This window comes from Coregonus lavaretus (genome assembly GCF_964263955.1).
Source record: "Coregonus lavaretus genome assembly, chromosome: 21".
Lineage (NCBI taxonomy): Eukaryota > Metazoa > Chordata > Actinopteri > Salmoniformes > Salmonidae > Coregonus > Coregonus lavaretus.
The window spans coordinates 9,921,553-9,942,573 of record NC_140008.1 but is presented as its reverse complement, the minus strand read 5'-3'; the positions used below and the strand labels follow the sequence as shown (position 1 = coordinate 9,942,573).

The 21,021-nt window shown below is 44.0% G+C and overlaps 2 protein-coding genes across 2 annotated transcripts in view; both read right to left on the bottom strand.

Moving 5' to 3' along the window:
• Window positions 1–395: 395 nt before the first annotated feature.
• On the bottom strand, window positions 396–1,565 carry LOC311148439 (ATP-sensitive inward rectifier potassium channel 11-like; the record flags this gene model as incomplete). The annotated part of the gene is made up of 1 exon (XM_084185406.1): window positions 396–1,565. The coding sequence occupies one exon, from the start codon at window positions 1,563–1,565 to the stop codon at window positions 396–398; it is 1,170 nt and encodes a 389-aa protein (XP_084041532.1).
• A 4,869-nt stretch (window positions 1,566–6,434) lies between these two features.
• LOC311149272 (ATP-binding cassette sub-family C member 8-like) overlaps window positions 6,435–21,021 on the bottom strand; it is a gene marked incomplete at both ends in the record, with an annotated part of 153,072 nt that continues 138,485 nt past the window's right edge. The window contains 7 exons of the mRNA XM_084186396.1: window positions 6,435–6,572; window positions 7,639–7,701; window positions 10,163–10,296; window positions 15,385–15,488; window positions 16,268–16,376; window positions 19,762–19,840; window positions 20,020–20,150. Of these exons, the coding sequence (XP_084042522.1) occupies window positions 6,435–6,572; window positions 7,639–7,701; window positions 10,163–10,296; window positions 15,385–15,488; window positions 16,268–16,376; window positions 19,762–19,840; window positions 20,020–20,150 (758 nt within the window). The remainder of the gene's footprint in view (window positions 6,573–7,638; window positions 7,702–10,162; window positions 10,297–15,384; window positions 15,489–16,267; window positions 16,377–19,761; window positions 19,841–20,019; window positions 20,151–21,021) is intronic.

Here is a 21,021-nt window from a genome sequence, read left to right as displayed (position 1 = left end):
TGAAGTGTACCTATGATACATATTACAGACCTCTACATGCTTTGTAAGTAGGAAAACCTGCAAAATCGGCAGTGTATCAAATACTTCTTCTCCCCACTGTATGTTGTAATATGGATTTTTCTTTTCTGGCTTCCCCGGTGATTTTACCCACTCACCGCTATTGCTAACGTCCTTGGTTGAAGCAGGTGTGTTAGGACTGGGCAAGAAAAAAAAGTCTGCACACCCTATAGGTGCCATTGTACAGAATAAGAACACTGCTAGGACATAATAAACATTTCATTTCTGTAGTATACAGAAAGATCCATTAAAATTCAATAGGTAATACAAATATATTACTTTCATATACAAAATGCAATGGCAATATCAACTCCTTTATACCTGTAAAAGTACGCTATTTAGGCTAGTGGGCTGATGGTGCTGTATTGCTTCATGCGCAGTGAGAGCCGCCGCCTTCTCACGGACGGCCGCGGGGTCGCGTGCTCGTGCAGTTTAAACCTGGCGATGCCTCCCTCCTCATCCAGCTTCTTGGCACTGCTGCTGGGTGTCGCTACTCTAACTGTGTTCCCGAATTTAGAATAGTCCACCGCATACATGCCCTCCTCCTCGGATATAGTGGGCACAAAGCGCTTCCCCCACAGTATCTCATCGGACAGGTAGGATGTCCGGGCCTGGGTGGTTATACCGGTGGTCTCCACAACCCCCTCCAGCACCACTATCACTTCGATGTCATTATTTTGTAAATCCGTTGGCGACAGCTCGTAGAGCGGGCTGTCTTTGTTAATAACGTGGCATATGATGAGAGGGGCCACCAGGAAAATACCGTTGGTCCCCACGGGGTTGTCCATGTGAATGTCTATCTGGTCTAGTGGGACCACTTCGCCCTCCAAAGTGGTGCTGCGCCTTACCACCTGCATCCGCACGGTGGCACTGATGATCATGCTCTTCCGCAGGTCCCCTAAACGGATCATAAAGCACAGCTTGTTATTTCGTATGGAGATGACGGCGTGCTTGCTGAAGATCAGCGTCTCGGCGCGACGGTTGGCCTGGGCCGTCTTCATAAAGATACACCCCAGCATGATTGCGTTAATCAGCAAGCCCACTATGTTCTGAATAATGAGGACCACTATGGCAGACAAGCATTCCTCTGTAACCATGCGCCCCCCGAACCCGATGGTCACCTGTACCTCGATGGAGAATAGGAACGCAGAGGCGAAGGAGTGGATGTCCGTTACGCACGGGACAAAGTCGTCACCCTTTAGATCCAGGTCACCGTGCGCAAAGGCAATGAGCCACCAAACCATTGCAAACAGCAGCCAGCTGCACAGAAATGACATGGTGAAAATGATAAGTGTGTGAAGCCATTTTAGATCCACTAAAGTGGTGAAAACATCCTGTAGGAACCGTCCCTGTTCGCGAATGTTCGTGTGGGCCACATTACAGGTTCCGTTTTTGGCGACGAACCGAGCCTTCCGCGCTTTACTCGCCTTGAATTTAGGCTGCTGGACATCCTCAGCCAAGCGGGTCAGCAAGTAGTCGTCCGGGATCAGTCCTTTACGGGAAAGCATAATGCTCCCATAGCCTACTATTCACCCCGTGACCACTTGCTTTAGATTACGCAGATTAGCTACCTCTTCTCTTGATGAAATATATAGGCTAATGAATTCCTTTTCTCAACTGTGTCTTCTAACCGAAGGTTAACCTCCCGTGACAGTTCTCTTCCGAATGATAGCAGCTGGCCGGAGAGAGTGTTGTGCTGTCATCTAGTTTCTAAAAGTATGTGTGCTCCTCACATCGGTTAGGCAGGGGCACCACCATAGCCGTCCAGGTCTCATGAAAAGATTCAGCTGCCGCTGTCAGTCACGAACTGCAACTCGATATTTCCATCGCAGTTGACGCACCGGTCTGGAGCGCTTTTCACACGATGAAAACAGAATTCTCTCATGTATAGGCCAACTTTTAACGAGGTACATATATCGCAACAGGAGTGGTGTAATTGTCTACTAACCCGTGTGTTTTACCCAGAGGTGATACAACTACCCCCGGCCCCATTGTTCTGATGAGGCAGCATAGAGATGCATAGAGGACTCTATTGCCCAAAAGGCCATTTTAAAGGACTTTCACCTTTTTGAAGTAGTCTACTGGGTGGGGCTTCCTATGGGTTAAGGAAGGATCACATGATTCCATCCAGGTCACCAGGAGGGATCAGCCAATGAAGTATAACTGCAGGTGGCAGTAAATCGCCAACCTTGGCTTTAAACCTGTTCAAACAACACACTCCAAGTGGCAGTATGCACCCTTTCAGTTTGCTTGCCAACTCATAGAAGTAGTAGAAGAAGAACATGGACTACTTCAAAATGGAGATGGCCTTAATGGCAGTGCCTGTGCTCTCACAGATGCCATAATGGGACAGATACAATGATGTGTAACTATCTCTATGGGAGGCAGGCAGGCTAGTGTTGCTGAATGAGCACCAAGATCTCATGGTCTCACTTCAGTATTCAATATTTGTCCTGGGGGGGGGGGGGGGGGGGTCAGTTTAGCCATTCATTCCAACTGGTTAAGGTAAAGGTTTGGGATAGGGTTAGTATTAAAACAGAACATCTTGACGGTTAAATTTAGGCATGAATTCCACTGCTCGCTTGCCGCTGAAGCTAGACAAGATGCTGCTGGAAGTGGTGTTGGAGGGCCAAAAGGCGGAACTCTTCCCTCTGGTCTTAAGATCAAATCCCAATGCCCCAGGGTAGTGATGGGGGCATCGCCCTGCGTAGGATGCCGTCTTTCGGATGGGATGTTAAATGTGTTCTTACTCTCTGTGATCACTAAAGATCCCATGGCACTTATCGTAAGAGTAGGGGTGTTAACCCCGATGTCCTGGCTAAATTCCCAACCTGGTCCCATTTCCATCAATGCCACCTAATCATCCCCCTCATTCCTAATTGGCATATATCACTCCTCACCTCTCCACCTGATACATTAGCTGATGTGTGGTCAGCATTCTGCCCCAACACATTGGGTGCTACACATTGGTGGTGGGTGAGGTGAGCTTCCCCCTTAAAGCGCTTTGGGTGTCTAGAAAAAGTGTTGTGTAAGTCCAATCAATTATTGATTATTATTTTTACTAGATGGTAATAGAGGCTCATGTTGCCCCTAATGGCCGGTATTGAAGGCATCTCCCGGAGTCCTGAGGACCTGGTGTCGATCTGGTGTGACATGACTGAAACGAGAGCTGGGAAGGCATTAGGCAGAAGAAACTGTTCCTCTTTCAGCTGTACTTGATCATCTGTAAGCCTGGGTTATGTTGATGGCATTTCCCTCTCTAGGGATCAATTAACTACATTTAGTTCATCAATGTTTCTACTCGAATAGTCTAATTCGAACGTTTTCACATATAGAAGGCTATTTATTCATTCTCAATTATAGACAATCTTCCCGAACACTAATGACATAATATATTGATAAGAAGGTGAAGAGGCGGGGCTTTAAGAGGGACTGAAAGATGGTGATGGACTCAGAGTCACAGATGGCTGGAGTTCCAGAGCTTTGGAGCAAATCAAATTGTATTTGTCACATGCTTCGAAAACAACAGGTGTAGACTAACAGTGACATGCTTACTTAGGGGTCCTTCCCAACAATGCAGAGAAAGAAAATAGAGAAATAATAGAAAAGTAACTTGGCTGTATACACAGGGTACCAGTACTGAGTCAATGTGCAGGGGTACGAGGTAATTTAGCTAGATATGTACATATAACTAGGAATAAGTGACAGATAATAAACTAACAGCAGTGTGTGTGATGAGTCAAAAAAGTTTGTGCAAAAAGGGTCAATGCACATAGTCAGCATAGCTATTTGGTTAACTATTTAAACAATTATGTAGTCATCTTATGGCTTGGGGGTAGAAGCTGTTCAGGGCCCTGTTGGTTCCAGACTTGGTGCATCGGTACCGCTTGCCGTGCAGTAGCAGAGAGAAAAGTCTATGACTTTGGTGGCTGGAGTCTTTGACATTTCTTTAGGGCGTTCCTCTGACACCGCCTGGTATAGAGGTCCTGGATGGCGCGGAGCTCGGCCTCAGTGATGTACTGGGCCATACGCACTATCCTCTGTAGCGCCTTGCAGTCGGATGCCAAGCAGTTGCCATACCAAGCGGTGGTACAGCCAGTCAAGATGCTCTCAATGGTGCAGCTGTATACCTTTTTGAGGATCTGAGGGCCCATGACAAATCTTTTCAGCCTCCTGAGGGGGAAGAGGTGTTGTCGTGGCCTCTTCACGACTGTGTTGGTGTTCGTGGACCATTGTCCAGCAACCTTGGAGAAGGCCCATTACATACACATGGAATCTCAATCTCTCTCATGCTGTTTACAAGGCTATGATTCAGGTCCTAAATCTTTTGTTTCTGACATCCCTTGTGTCTCTCCCTCAGTCACAACACACAACACCCATGCTGAACTGGGTTCACATTTCCAGAATGTCCATGGGTGCTGTGGGCCCCCATAACAAACCAGGGGACTCCATAAATGTTAATATTGACCTTGGCATTCCCATAAACACGACAAATATAAACCCTGCTTGCAGCAGTCACTTTCACATTGCAGGCACTGGGATACCCTGGTGTCACCTGTTCCACAGGACTTAACCTCAAGTCCAATGCTTACATGAACCCCAACCCTAACCTAACTCTTAACTCCAAAAAGACATACTGTTCCTGGGACTTTTGTCTGTCTGGGAGCTGCTTCAGCTAGATACTATTCCGTATTTCTAGAACACCTCCCAGAGTCAGTTAACGTGTCATTCTAACCCAGACTTCCACAGCTGACTCGTTTGGCTTTGTACATTGTGAGGTCACACAAAACCACCTTCCAGTCAATAAACTGTTGGCAAAACACTGCTGCGCAATGATTATTTATGCTTTTTATTAACAAAGAATGAACATTTTATGTACAAATATCATACAGGATTAGAAAATAAAATAATAATATACAGCCCATGGTCCAAGTAAAGAGTTTCATTCTAAAATGCTATATATATCAATTTTCAGAAATGTTGATAAATTAGCTTTTCTTGATTAAAGAACTTCTGAAAGAGATTGGTGTGTTTTTTCACTATCTAATCATTGCATGGGGTTGTTCAATGACAGACATGTATTTATTTAAAATCTATCACTTGATGGTTTCATTTCAGAGAGACAAATAATCATGTTATTTTGCAAAATGCTCTATATCCGCCTACACAGTCAAATGTAACAAATAACTACATTTTTAACAAAGAAATGTACAACTTATAAATTTGTGACATAAATATTTAAAACATGTTTTAGAAAATAAGTCAATACAGTAAGTAAGTATGGTCCCCAATCAGAGACAACGAGCGACAGCTGCCTCTGATTGGGAACCACACCGGCCAACATAGATCTAGACGATCTAGATCTAACCCTAGAAAATACAACATAGTACATACCACACAGAAAATACACACCCTGACTCAACAAATACGAGTCCCCAGAGTCAGGGCATGACAGTACCCTCCCCCAAAGGTGCGGACTCCGACCGCACAACATAAACATAACAGGGTAGGGGCCGGGTGGCCATTCCGCCTCGGAGGCGGATCCGGCTCAGGGCGTGACGACCACTTACTCTCCGCCTCCCTGTTGCGCCCCTGGTCTGGTCTGGACCTCGGCGCGCTGCTTCCCCTCTCCTTCCTCCCACGAAGTACCAAGCCCTGTCTGGACCCTGGTGTGGGAGACCCCGAACCTGGAGAGGGGCTGACGTCTGGGTCTGGACTGGAACCGCTGACTGGAGCTGGACCCGACGACGGGTCCGGAGTGGAGCCGCTGACCGGAGCTGGATCAGGCACCGGTGGAACGGACTGCTCTGGCTCCAGAGTGGAGGGGGATGGTTTCATTTCAGAGAGACAAATAATCATGTTTTTTTGCAAAATGCTATATATCCGCCTACACAGTCAAATGTAACAAATAACTACATTTTTAACAAAGAAATGTACAAATTATAAATTTGTGACATAAATATTTAAAACATGTTTTAGAAAATAAGTCAATACAGTAATATGAGATCTGTATGTAAAACATTTACATTTGACATATTAGTCATTTAGCAGATGCTCTTATCCAGAGCGACTTACAGTAAGTGCATTCATCTTAAGATGGCTAGGTGAGACAACCACATTTCAGTCAAATATACAGGATACGAACATTCCATTCCAGCTAAACAATGGATATATAGCATTTAGCAAAAACTAATTTCATACACATCAAAAATCTATTAATACAAAATCTAAGAACAGTACTATTTTACACACACATGAACGTACCCATAAGCAATCATTTCTGATGAAAAAACACAAATGTGAAAAATGTGTGGATATAGCGTTTTGGAAATTAGCTCTTCAAATGCACTTTGAATTTCCTCCCTCTTCCTCATCGGTCACTTGTCCGCCTTGACAAATGAGGCGAAGACGCTGTCTTCTTTCTCCAGCAGTGCCTGGGGTCTGTCGTATTCTAGAATGATCCCTCTCTTCATCACTATCACCAGGTCTGCGTTCAGGATGGTGTGGACACGATGCTGAGTAGAGAAAGAAAAGAGGAGAGAACGAAAGAAACATGAGGTTAGGGAGAAATATACAGTGATCCCTCGCCACTTCGCGGTTCACTTATCGCGGATTCGCTATTTCGCGGATTTTCATAATGCATTTTTTTTTTTTTTTTGGTGCATTGTGCTCTGCATTCTGATTCGCTAAAAACTCACTCCCGCTTCTTGTATCAAAACATGCTACGAATTGTGCTATCATTTTGTCGTCTCGTGCAGTTATGTGTACGTACATAAAACAGCTTGGCAAATTTACATTAAGTTGGCCAAATTATCTTGTAATTTCAAACATCTTCTAAACCCATAATGTCGACGAAACGGCCTACACGTGAGTCACTGTATTTGTATACATGTAATAGTTGCTAATTGTAAAAAAAAAAAAGTTTTCTATTTCGCGGATTTCACTTATCGCGGGTCATTTTCGGAACGTAACCCCCGCGATAAACGAGGGATTACTGTAAACGTTTTTAACAACTTCCGTCTTCGGGGTTACATAGAATACAAATATACTGTACATGCTCCGCACACTATGACCACCATAGACCTACTAAAGATACATTTCAGTGATCTTTCAGGGATCTACCCTACCTTGCTACCTTCCCTGAGGACCAGCGTTGTGCACCGTCTCCTAGGGTCCTCTCTCCATATCACTTCCCCATGGGATACCACCATGGCTGCCTGGCAGTCACTTTTGACTCTTGTTATTCTAACTTCTAAGTGCATAAAAAGCATGTTTGCTCTCACAGAATGCAGTCCAATAGAAAAACACAAACCAGCAGGACGGTGGCACTCCAGGACTAGAGCTGGACCCTCCTGCGTTACCAGTTCAGATTCCACTTTTATCTCTATGTTACCCAGTTCCACCCATCCTATATCTATGTTATAACCTTGCAACCACTTGCATGAAGGTCATAGCAGAAGAGCTACTGGCGCTCAATATATCATAAGTCTCCAGTGGTCACCTGATGTCAGTGCATGTCAGGATGTATCGGCTTTCTTGTCGGTGAGACCGAACTGGGGAGCTTCCAACAGAGATACTTACTGCTATGGTAACCACTGTTCTGTCAGCGAAGGCAGTCATCACCACTTTCTGGAGGATGCTCTCCTGTAGGCACAATACAGTCACAAGACCAAGGCAGAAGATGAGCCTGTAGTAACATGACGTTCTTATATCCATGATTCTTATGCAGAGTACACTGTACTTAAAAAAAGTCAAATAGTTTGTGGGGGGAATTCCGACACCAGTTAAGCGCATGTAAATGGAACGTAATTAAGGTTTTATGCACTTTTCTCTCTAAATGTATTCTGACCTTGAACTTAAGTTTGTGAATAGCATGCTATTCACCCGCTATTCGTTTGGGGTGGAGATCGAATAAATGAAGGTGTGGCGGAGGTGTGTCTACAGAAACACTGTATTCTGACCTTGACTTAATTCCCTAATAATTCACCTTTATGCGCGATGAAACGATGAATAAGGTCGAGCAACCTGTCGGTTCCAAGTAGAACAACATCTACTTTCTTTTTTCTGATAGAAATAACACCATTCTCCATGCACTGTAAATTACAAATTGATAAGAGCTATTGATAAGAGCTAGGTAAATGAGTAAGCCGTTTGGATAAGGGGATTGTAAATATATATGACAATTGTTTTTGATCTACATTATTTTACCTTATGATCGCTGGAGACAAATGTGAAACCAGTCATATGGCAGCAAACTGAAGCATATCAACATATCACCTTTTCCACAATTAAGTTTATTAAAATACTGGCCTTATAACTTGCAGAGATGAAATGTGGAGACCCGAGCTATTGGTTTCTGTAGCCATGCGCAAATGACAGTATAGTGCCAAATCTACAGAGTTGATTTATGATTTCTATGATGTTTTAATTATATGCCCAGACCTTTCACTTTTTTTCATTATTTTTTACACTTTGTATTGTGTTAAATATTAGCCACTATCGGTAGTCACCCTTAGTTATACCCACACACATAACTGTCTCTTTGGCTTTAGTTTCTTTACATTTTGCGTCATTCCATTCCATTGTTAGTTCAACTTTATTTCCTCTGTCACATTTGTGGTTGTTCCTGAGGATCGCTAGCAATAGTGGATCATATTAGGATAACTTATTACAAGCTGTGCAATATTTGGGAAATGTAGCCTATTTGAATCATTATGGAACGCAGTGTATGGTTCAGGATGAGTGGAGCGTTGTCATCACTGTTCCATGATTAGAGGATTATTAGGGTAGATGTATAGGACTACTATATAGACTACCTCCAATATTTCATGGCTTAAACAATTGAATATATGGCAACTTTCAGGATGAATCAAACCACTGTATTTTTTATTCACCAATATATTTTGTGGGTAAAGGCGTTTCAAAAGTTTTATTTATTTATCCATAAATACTTTCCAGCAGTTGAATTAAATGTATGGATAGTGCTATCCGGGAACCTTAGGACATCCCTACCCTAACCCTAACCTTAACCCTTACCCTAACCACAACCCTTACCGTAACCATTTAAAATGTAAACTTCAATGGGGTAGGGACGTCCCAAGTATCCCAGAACCTCGCCTGCAAAGGCCGTTATGCATCCTGAATCGTCCCCATTTGATTAAAACAAGTTTTATATTGCCATATGTGTGTAATAAACACAAGTAATACCAAAGAGTCACCAGATTATTGGAGTATTCAAAGATCGAGGCTCACTATCAATGTAAGGATTCTCTAGTTACCAGAATTTCCTCACACCTCAACCATGTCAACACAAAACATCACTTCTCCTGACTCTAATTCTGTCCAATCTCTCTGCATCCCTTCAGTCTCCTGTTTAAGATATGCTTCATTTCCCCAGGGTTACTCCTGTGCTACTGTGAGGCAGTGCAGTCCCTCGTTGTGACAGGTCGCTTAAGTGTGACTGTGCGTGAATGTGCTCTCGTCCGTATGAGTGTGTGTGGTGTGTACGTGCATTTGTATGTGTGCAGCCAGTGTGCAGCAGTGAAATGAACCTATTTAGCAAGCACCCATTCATTCAGTCCCGCTCCCACTGTTGCCCTAGGCCTCTCTTCTCCTCCTCTCCCCTTTCAATATACCTCTATTGTCCCCATCCATCTATAGAATAATTACTTTATCCTCTCTTTAATCCTACACCTCCCCCTCTCCTCCTTTTACCCATCACCCATCACCCTACACCTCCCCCTCTCCTCCTTTTACACATCACCCTACACCTCCCCCTCTCCTCCTTTTACACACCACCCTACACCTCCCCCTCTCCTCATTTTTCACCCTAAACCTTCTCCACACTCCTTTCCCTTCTCTACACTCCCTCCCCTTCTCCACACCATCTCCCTTCTCCACACCCCCCACTTCTCCACACTCCCTTCCCTTCTCCACACCCCACCCCTCCCCTTCTCCACACTCCCTCCCCTTCTCCACACCCCACCCCTCCCCTTCTCCACACCCCACCCCTCCCTTTCTCCACACCCCACCCCTCCCCTTCTCCACACCCCCCCCCTTCTCCACACCCCCATCCCTTCTCCACACACACATAATTCTGCCTCACCGTGGCCATGTCTATAGAGGCTGTGGCTTCATCCATGATGAGGATGCTAGACTTCCTGACGAAGGCTCTGGCCAGACAGAAGAGCTGTCTCTGGCCCTGGCTGAAGTTCTCCCCTCCCTCTGTCACCGTGGCGTCTGCAACACAACAAATATTATCACCTTCAACACATCTTGCTTTATAATACTGGACTGTACTACACCTTACGTATCAGTAGCCGGACATTTGTATTACAATGACGTTACATTACCTACAATTTATCACATAAATGTTGTTAAACTTGTGCTTGACCCCATGAAAATGGATTTGTCAACTCAGTCGAGTGAATTGACCTCCTTTTAACTGGCTGGTCATTGATCAACATCTAATCCAACATTTAGCTGGAATGAATACCAACAGAAACTGTAGGGCTGAGTAATTCAGTCTCTACATCTCTCTGTCACTGTCCAGTGTGTATAGCCACCACTCAAATGCACGCACAGGCACACACACACACACTTTTTCTCAGTCATAACTGGAGTACATCATGTGAGAATTTCCTGCAGCCATTATTCTGCTAGAACAGAGAGAGAGAGAGTCTAAAGGTTGGAGATGCACTAACTAACATCATACAGCCACGATACAGAGTCTACTATAAAGACTAGAGATAGCTGTCCTGACATCACAGAGTCTACTATAAAGGCTAGAGATAGCTGTCCTGACATCACAGAGTCTACTATAAAGACTAGAGATAGCTGTCCTGACATCACAGAGTCTACTATAAAGGCTAGAGATAGCTGTCCTGACATCACAGAGTCTACTATAAAGGCTAGAGATAGCTGTCCTGACATCACAGAGTCTACTATAAAGACTAGAGATAGCTGTCCTGACATCACAGAGTCTACTATAAAGACTAGAGATAGCTGTCCTGACATCACAGAGTCTACTATAAAGGCTAGAGATAGCTGTCCTGACATCACAGAGTCTACTATAAAGGCTAGAGATAGCTGTCCTGACATCACAGAGTCTACTATAAAGACTAGAGATAGCTGTCCTGACATCACAGAGTCTACTATAAAGACTAGAGATAGCTGTCCTGACATCACAGAGTCTACTATAAAGACTAGAGATAGCTGTCCTGACATCACAGAGTCTACTATATAGACTAGAGATAGCTGTCCTGACATCACAGAGTCTACTATAAAGACTAGAGATAGCTGTCCTGACATCACAGAGTCTACTATAAAGGCTAGAGATAGCTGTCCTGACATCACAGAGTCTACTATAAAGGCTAGAGATAGCTGTCCTGACATCACAGAGTCTACTATAAAGGCTAGAGATAGCTGTCCTGACATCACAGAGTCTACTATAAAGACTAGAGATAGCTCTCCTGACATCACAGAGTCTACTATAAAGGCTAGAGATAGCTGTCCTGACATCACAGAGTCTACTATAAAGGCTAGAGATAGCTGTCCTGACATCACAGAGTCTACTATAAAGACTAGAGGTAACTGTCCTGACATCACAGAGTCTACTATAAAGGCTAGAGATAGCTGTCCTGACATCACAGAGTCTACTATAAAGGCTAGAGATAGCTGTCCTGACATCACAGAGTCTACTATAAAGACTAGAGATAGCTGTCCTGACATCACAGAGTCTACTATAAAGACTAGAGATAGCTGTCCTGACATCACAGAGTCTACTATAAAGGCTAGAGATAGCTGTCCTGACATCACAGAGTCTACTATAAAGGCTAGAGATAGCTGTCCTGACATCACAGAGTCTACTATAAAGGCTAGAGATAGCTGTCCTGACATCACAGAGTCTACTATAAAGGCTAGAGATAGCTGTCCTGACATCACAGAGTCTACTATAAAGGCTAGAGATAGCTGTCCTGACATCACAGTCTACTATAAAGGCTAGAGATAGCTGACCTGACATCACACAGTCTACTATAAAGACTAGAGCTAAATGCCACATGTTGCAACAGATCAGACGATGTATAATAGGATGAGAGATTGGTCAGGGCACCACTGCTCTCAAACCCACTGCACCTCTCTTAACCAGCCAGCAGGGTTCATCCGGGGTCAACTCAGAGCAGGTGCTGCACAGATCTACTGCTTTCCTAATCATATAAATTGTTCTTCCAGTGATGGACATGATGAGACCGACACATCTATATCTCATTAAGCACCAGCTCTCATCTCTGAAGTGTAGTGGAAGAATGAGAGAATGTGACACTGGCAACTTGCTGGCGCTGAGGCCCAGCATGAGGACTCAATACATCGTTTAGATGGATGGCTGTATATTTGCATCTCACAGGAGAGATATTTACATCTCAATTATCCAGGAATAGACGTTCCCACGGAAGTCCTGGGGTCACTGACGCCAGGAGAGGTGTGAAGACTGATCAAAATTTGAATCGACGAAATGAATGTTACTGTGAATTAAATTGTCTAGTTTGGATTGTTTCAAGAGTTCATAAAGAGCTACGAATTGTGATATGTTTTATTGTTTCAAGTTTGAAGTTTATTAATGTCACATGCACAAGTACAATGAAATGCCTTTCTTGCAAACTCTAACCCCAACAATTTACTTTATCCTGTTCTTCTTCTTCTTTTTTATATCTCGTGTGTTTTTGTTCTACCTTGATATTTTTAGTATTACATTGTTATTGATTACTGCATCGTTGGGTTTGGAGCTCATAAGAAAGGCATTTCATTGTACTTGTGCATGTGACCTTGGGTGTAGGGTCTGATCAGAGCCTGAAGGTAAGGAGGTGCCGTTCCCCTCACAGCTCCGTAGGCAAGCACCATGGTTTTGTAGTAGATGCGAGCTTCAACTGGAAGCCAGTGGAGTGTGCGGAGGAGCGGGGTGACATGAGAGAACTTGGGAAGGTTGAACACCAGACGAGCTGCAGCGTTCTGGATAAGTTGTAGGGGTTTAATGGCACAGGCAGGGAGCCCAGCCAACAGTGAGTTGCAGTAATCCAGACGGGAGATGACAAGTGCCTGGATTAGGACCTGTGCCGCTTTCTGTGTAAGGTAGGGTCGTACTCTGCAAATGTTGTAGAGCATGAACCTGATAACAGCTGAATACTCCGTCGGGAGGTAGAAGGGTCAGCATTTGACCATCAGGTACACTAATTGTTTGAGTGTTAATTCTTTCATGACTAATAAATCCTATTAGTTGAATTGAGTAGATGCATTCCTTGATTTACAGAGTAATTATTTGATTGACTATACGTTAAAAATGTAGTAGGTCTATTGGTAGTTGTTATTTACACTACACATAGTACATGCTTGCATTCCATCTTGACATCCCTGGTCTACTTGACTCAATAAATTAATGCTAGAACACTGGTTGCCAGGATTAGCTATTTGTATCTAGCCTCTTAATAATTGCCAAATGGTGCAAGATAGACACATGTTCATTATAGTCATACTGAGAGGTGATAGAAGGCTCTACCTTGATTAGAACCTCCAGAGATGTACAGGGCCTGTTGCATTTATTCACATAATAATGGAGTCAGATTGATGAATGTAGTTCATTATTACACTGCTCAAAAAAATAAAGGGAACACTAAAATAACTCATCCTAGATCTGAATGAATGAAATAATCTTATTAAATACTTTTTTCTTTACATAGTTGAATGTGCTGACAACCAAATCACACAAAAATTATCAATGGAAATCAAATGTATCAACCCATGGAGGTCTGGATTTGGAGTCACCCTCAAAATTAAAGTGGAAAACCACACTACAGGCTGATCCAACTTTGATGTAATGTCCTTAAAACAAGTAAAAATGAGGCTCAGTAGTGTGTGTGGCCTCCACGTGCCTGTATGACCTCCCTACAACGCCTGGGCATGCTCCTGATGAGGTGGCGGATGGTCTCCTGAGGGATCTCCTCCCAGACCTGGACTAAAGCATCCGCCAACTCCTGGACAGTCTGTGGTGCAACGTGGCGTTGGTGGATGGAGCGAGACATGATGTCCCAGATGTGCTCAATTGGATTCAGGTCTGGGGAACGGGCGGTCCATAGCATCAATGCCTTCCTCTTGCAGGAACTGCTGACACACTCCAGCCACATGAGGTCTAGCATTGTCTTGCATTGGGAGGAACCCAGGGCCAACCGCACCAGCATATGGTCTCACAAGGGGTCTGAGGATCTCATCTCGGTACCTAATGGCAGTCAGGCTACCTCTGGCAAGCACATGGAGGGCTGTGCGGCCCCCCAAAGAAATGCCACCCCACACCATGACTGACCCACCGCCAAACCGGTCATGCTGGAGGATGTTGCAGGCAGCAGAACGTTCTCCACGGCGTCTCCAGACTCTGTCACGTCTGTCACATGTGCTCAGTGTGAACCTGCTTTCATCTGTGAAGAGCACAGGGCGCCAGTGGCGAATTTGCCAATCTTGGTGTTCTCTGGCAAATGCCAAACGTCCTGCACGGTGTTGGGCTGTAAGCACAACCCCCACCTGTGGATGTCGGGCCCTCATACCACCCTCATGGAGTCTGTTTCTGACCGTTTGAGCAGACACATGCACATTTGTGGCCTGCTGGAGGTCATTTTGCAGGGCTCTGGCAGTGCTCCTCCTGCTCCTCTTTGCACAAAGGCGGAGGAAGCAGTCCTGCTGCTGGGTTGTTGCCCTCCTACGGCCTCCTCCACGTCTCCTGATGTACTGGCCTGTCTCCTGGTAGCGCCTCCATGCTCTGGACACTACGCTGACAGACACAGCAAACCTTCTTGCCACAGCTCGCATTGATGTGCCATCCTGGATGAGCTGCACTACCTGAGCCACTTGTGTGGGTTGTAGACTCCGTCTCATGCTACCACTAGAGTGAAAGCACCGCCAGCATTCAAAAGTGACCAAAACATCAGCCAGGAAGCATAGGAACTGAGAAGTGGTCTGTGGTCACCACCTGCAAAACCAGTCCTTTATTGGGGGTGTCTTGCTAATTGCCTATAATTTCCACCTGTTGTCTATTCCATTTGCACAACAGCATGTGAAATTTATTGTCAAGCAGTGTTGCTTCCTAAGTGGACAGTTTGATTTCACAGAAGTGTGATTGACTTGGAGTTACATTGTGTTGCTTAAGTGTTCCCTTTATTTTTTTGAGCAGTGTATATTCAACATAATTCTACATAATGGTGACCCTTCATCCTCAGTCGATGTAGAATTCCATCAACCTAAACAAGCTAGAACTTCAGAGCATGCACGCACACACACACTCCTTACCCAGTCCTCCTGGTAAGGTCTTGACTACAGGTTTGAGCTGAGCGATCTCCAGAGCCTCCCACAGCATGTCGTCTGTAGCCTTCATCTCTGGGTCCAGGTTAAACCTGATGATCTCACACACACACACACACACACGCACAAATACACACACACACTCCTTACCACAGGGTCATTGGACTGGACCAGTAGTACATTCTAATAACATATACCAGTAGGATTTGATACAGTATAACCTGCTACTTCAAATCCCACTCATGTACCGTGTCAAAGGAGTATGCATTATTTACTGCCAGGATGTTTTCTATTATTTCATCTAATTCATAGTCATCTTTCTTGTATTACTTTTCTGTTTCTCTTTTTGGAATTTTGGGCTTGTCCTGAGTTGACTTTTCATTTAGCTGGGTGCATCTAAAACATAAAGCTTTTGAGCGGTCCAAAAATAAATGACTGGTGTTGGATTTTTCCGAGATGCATCCGGTTATCAGACACCTCCTAAGATGACACTCTCTGAAGTTTCAACAGTCGGCCAACTGACCCAGTTACAAGTAGCTTCCGTCTCTCTATTGCCCTCCTAAAACAACTCACACTAGGTAGTGTGGCGCGGCTGCTGCTGGGAGCACAACGCTGCATTACTCTCAATACCTCAATACTTTTGGCTTAACTTTCTATATGCTGTCTCAATGTTCTTCACTCTTGGTCCTACAGGCTTTTGTTCCAGCCCAGCCCTAAAACACCTGAATCAGCTAATCCAGGTTTTGATGATGAGTTTATTGATTGAATCATGTGTAATGGTGCTAGCCATGCTGAAGACACTGTTGCCCCTCCAGAACCAGGAGAGAAGAACACTGATTTAGATGGAACCGTAGTATGGGGGTTCTCTTACCGGATGGTTCCGCTGAATAAGATGGGATCCTGGAGGATGATGGAGAATCTAGACCTCAGAGTCTGCAGAGGCAGCTTAGCAATGTCAATGTCATCGATGATGATACGCCCTGTTGGGAGAGAAGGCCAGCTATGTTAAAATGACCCTGTCAATAAACCTACGATTTTTGATGTACCGATTCCATGGCACATGGTTTATGAACTGATACGCAAAACAACACCAGATTCAAAAAGTATAATTTTTCAATTAAAATTCTTGCAACCAATAGAATGTTATATATATGGGGGATACAACCTTCCCAGCTCTGCAGATTTTTTTTCAAAGAGACAGTCATTAGATCATTTATTTTGGTACTGTCCATATGTAGCACTGTCCGTTCCACAGGTGCATGTTCAATGGCTGAAGAATTGCAACATTTACCTGGAGCTAACGCTGCAGATAGCAATACTGGGTGATTTGAAAAATCATAGTCAATTGATCAATAATATAATAATACTTTTAGTAAAAATGTTTATCTTTAATTTACAATCTGTAGAAACTATGAGAATAGAAAGGTTCAGAACTTTTGTGAAGCACCGCAGCACAGTTGAAAAATATATCGCAAATAGAAATTCAAATGGATGGTGTTAAGAGATAGATGTGAGGAGTTGAATGGAGCTCAAGGGTGGGACTAATAGCAACAAGATACAAATGTAAAATATACTGTGTCTGTATAATGTATATAGGTTCAGAACTTTTGTGAAACAGCACAGTTAAAAATATATGGCAAAGAGAAATAAAACTGGATGGAGATCATACATAGATGGGAGAGGTTGAGGGTAGAGGAAGGACAGGAATAAAAACAAACAAAATATAACTATTGTAAAATAGATTGGGTCCGTAAAGGGTATATAGTATGTATAAGCTGGAAGTAGAAGCCTGAGTGTTGTTTTTCTTTATTTTTACTATTTTCTACATTGTAGAATAATTTTGTAAGCAATTTTTTTGTCCATTAAAAGAACATAAAATAGATCAGAAATACAGTGTAGACATTGGTAATGTTGTAAATGGCTATTGTAGCTGGAAACTGCTGATTTTTTATGGAATATCTACATAGGCGTACAGAGGCCCATTATCAGCAATCATCAGTCCTGTGTTCCAATCACACGTTGTGTTTGCTAATCCAAGTTTATCATTTTAAAAGGCTAATTGATCATTAGAAAACCCTTTTACAATTATGTTAGCACAGCTGAAAACTGTTGTGCTGATTAAACAAGCAATAAAACTGGCCTTCTTGAGACTAGTTTAATATCTGGAGCATCAGCAATTGTGGGTTCGATTACAGGCTCAAATGGCCAGAAACAAATAACTTTCTTCTGAAACTCGTCAGTCTATTCTTGTTCTGAGAAATGAAGGCTATTCCATTTGAGAAATTACCAAGAAACTGAAGATCTCGTACAACGCTGTGTACTACTCCCTTCACAGAACAGCGCAAACTGGCTCTAACCAGAATAGAAAGTGGAGTGGGAGGCCCCGGTGCACAACTGAGCAAGAGGACAAACACATTAGAGTGTCTAGTTTGAGAAACAGGCGCCTCACAGGTCCTCAACTGGCAGATTCATTAAATAGTACCCGCAAAACTCTGCCTAGAAGGTCAGCATCCCGGAGTCGCCTCTTCACTGTTGACATTGAGTCTGGTGTTTTGTATTTGTATGTATGTATGTATATTTAAATGTATATATATACAGTGGGGGAAAAAAGTATTTAGTCAGCCACCAATTGTGCAAGTTCTCCCACTTAAAAAGATGAGAGAGGCCTGTAATATTCATCATAGGTACACGTCAACTATGACAGACAAATTGAGAAAAATAAATCCAGAAAATCACATTGTAGGATTTTTAATGAATTTATTTGCAAATTATGGTGGAAAATAAGTATTTGGTCACCCACAAACAAGCAAGATTTCTGGCTCTCACAGACCTGTAACTTCTTCTTTAAGAGGCTCCTCTGTCCTCCACTCGTTACCTGTTTTAATGGCACCTGTTTGAACTTGTTATCAGTATAAAAGACACCTGTCCACAACCTCAAACAGTCACACTCCAAACTCCACTATGGCCAAGACCAAAGAGCTGTCAAAGGACACCAGAAACAAAATTGTAGGCCTGCACCAGGCTGGGAAGACTGAATCTGCAATAGGTAAGCAGCTTGGTTTGAAGAAATCAACTGTGGGAGCAATTATTAGGAAATGGAAGACATACAAGACCACTGATAATCTCCCTCGATCTGGGGCTCCACGCAAGATCTCACCCCATGGGGTCAAAATGATCACAAGAACGGTGAGCAAAAATCCCAGAACCACACGGGGGGACCTAGTGAATGACCTGCAGAGAGCTGGGACCAAAGTAACAAAGCCTACCATCAGTAACACACTACACCGCCAGGGACTCAAATCCTGCAGTGCCAGACGTGTCCCCCTGCTTAAGCCAGTACATGTCCAGGCCCGTCTGAAGTTTGCTACAGTGCATTTGGATGATCCAGAAGAGGATTGGGAGAATGTCATATGGTCAGATGAAACCAAAATAGAACGTTTTGGTAAAAACTCAACTCGTCGTGTTTGTAGGACAAAGAATGCTGAGTTGCATCCAAAGAACACCATACCTACTGTGAAGCATGGGGGTGGAAACATCATGCTTTGGGGCTGTTTTCCTGCAAAGGGACCAGGACGACTGATCCGTGTAAAGGAAAGAATGAATGGGGCCATGTATCGTGAGATTTTGAGTGAAAACCTCCTTCCATCAGCAAGGGCATTGAAGATGAAACGTGGCTGGGTCTTTCAGCATGACAATGATCCCAAACACACCGCCCGGGCAACGAAGGAGTGGCTTCGTAAGAAGCATTTCAAGGTCCTGGAGTGGCCTAGCCAGTCTCCAGATCTCAACCCCATAGAAAATCTTTGGAGGGAGTTGAAAGTCTGTGTTGCCCAGCGACAGCCCCAAAACATCACTGCTCTAGAGGAGATCTGCATGGAGGAATGGGCCAAAATACCAGCAACAGTGTGTGAAAACCTTGTGAAGACTTACAGAAAACGTTTGACCTGTGTCATTGCCAACAAAGGGTATATAACAAAGTATTGAGAAACTTTTGTTATTGACCAAATACTTATTTTCCACCATAATTTGCAAATAAATTCATAAAAAATCCTACAATGTGATTTTCTGGGGAAAAAAATTCTCATTTTATCTGTCATAGTTGACGTGTACCTATGATGAAAATTACAGGCCGCTCTCATCTTTTTAAGTGGGAGAACTTGCACAATTGGTGGCTGACTAAATACTTTTTTCCCCCACTGTATATATATATTTAAAAAATATATATGGTGGATTAGAAATGATGCCGACAATTACATTGAAGGAAGCTACAATCTATCTGCAATATTAAAGCTGATATACCCCCTACATTTTTTAAAACAAATAATTATAAAACTAAGTCCAATCAAACATTTTGGCAGTGTTTACCCTCGAACATGTCGACCATGCGGAAGAAGGCCAAGGAGAAAGAAGACTTCCCACTTCCTGTCCTACCACAGATCCCCACCTGGAAACCACAGTAAGAAAGTCTGTTTGATGACACATCATCTTCATCATCATCATCATCATCATCATCACTATCACCACATAAACTGCTCTACGCTGCCTTTCGTTGGCTACAGTATATTTCCTTCATTTTACTTTTCTTGCTCACTCCCCCATTCATTCTGTGTGACTGTATGTTACCTTCTGTCCAGGGCTGATGTGTGCGTTGACTTGTTTGAGGACAGGTTTCAGGGTGGTGTCGTAACGCACACTCAGGTTCTGGATCTGAATTTCTCCCTGCCGTGGCCAGCCATCCGGCACCTGAGATGCAGCTAGAGGGAGGGAGAGACATGGAATGAGAGGGAGAGACAGGTGAGACAGACAGAGAGATGAAGAGACAGGTGAGATGGACAGAGAGAGGGAGAGACAGGTGAGATGGACAGAGAGAGGGAGAGACAGGTGAGATGGACAGAGAGAGGGAGAGACAGGTGAGATGGACAGAGAGAGGGAGAGACAGGTGAGATGGACAGAGAGAGGGAGAGACAGGTGAGATGGACAGAGAGAGGGAGAGACAGGTGAGATGGACAGAGAGAGGGAGAGACAGGTGAGATGGACAGAGAGAGGGAGAGACAGGTGAGATGGACAGAGAGAGGGAGAGACAGGTGAGATGGACAGAGAGAGGGAGAGACAGGTGAGATGGACAGAGAGAGGGAGAGACAGGTGAGATGGACAGAGAGATGAAGAGACAGGTGAGATGGACAGAGAGAGGGAGAGACAGGTGAGATGGACAGAGAGAGGGAGAGACAGGTGAGATGGACAGAGAGAGGGAGAGACAGGTGAGATGGACAGAGAGAGGGAGAGACAGGTGAGATGGACAGAGAGAGGGAGAGACAGGTGAGATGGACAGAGAGAGGGAGAGACAGGTGAGATGGACAGAGAGAGGGAGAGACAGGTGAGATGGACAGAGAGAGGGAGAGACAGGTGAGATGGACAGAGAGAGGGAGAGACAGGTGAGATGGACAGAGAGAGGGAGTAGTAGGGGAAAACAGCACTGCTGGCCTCCGCTAAAGAGCTGAGGAGCGTTGCGCAGCATGGCAAAACAAATTATATCAAGCGTGCAATGATGTCAGAGGGGAAAAAAGTGTTTTTTATTTGCAGTAACTTCTTTGTTGTTGTAATATCGCAAGCGAACATAGATTCCAG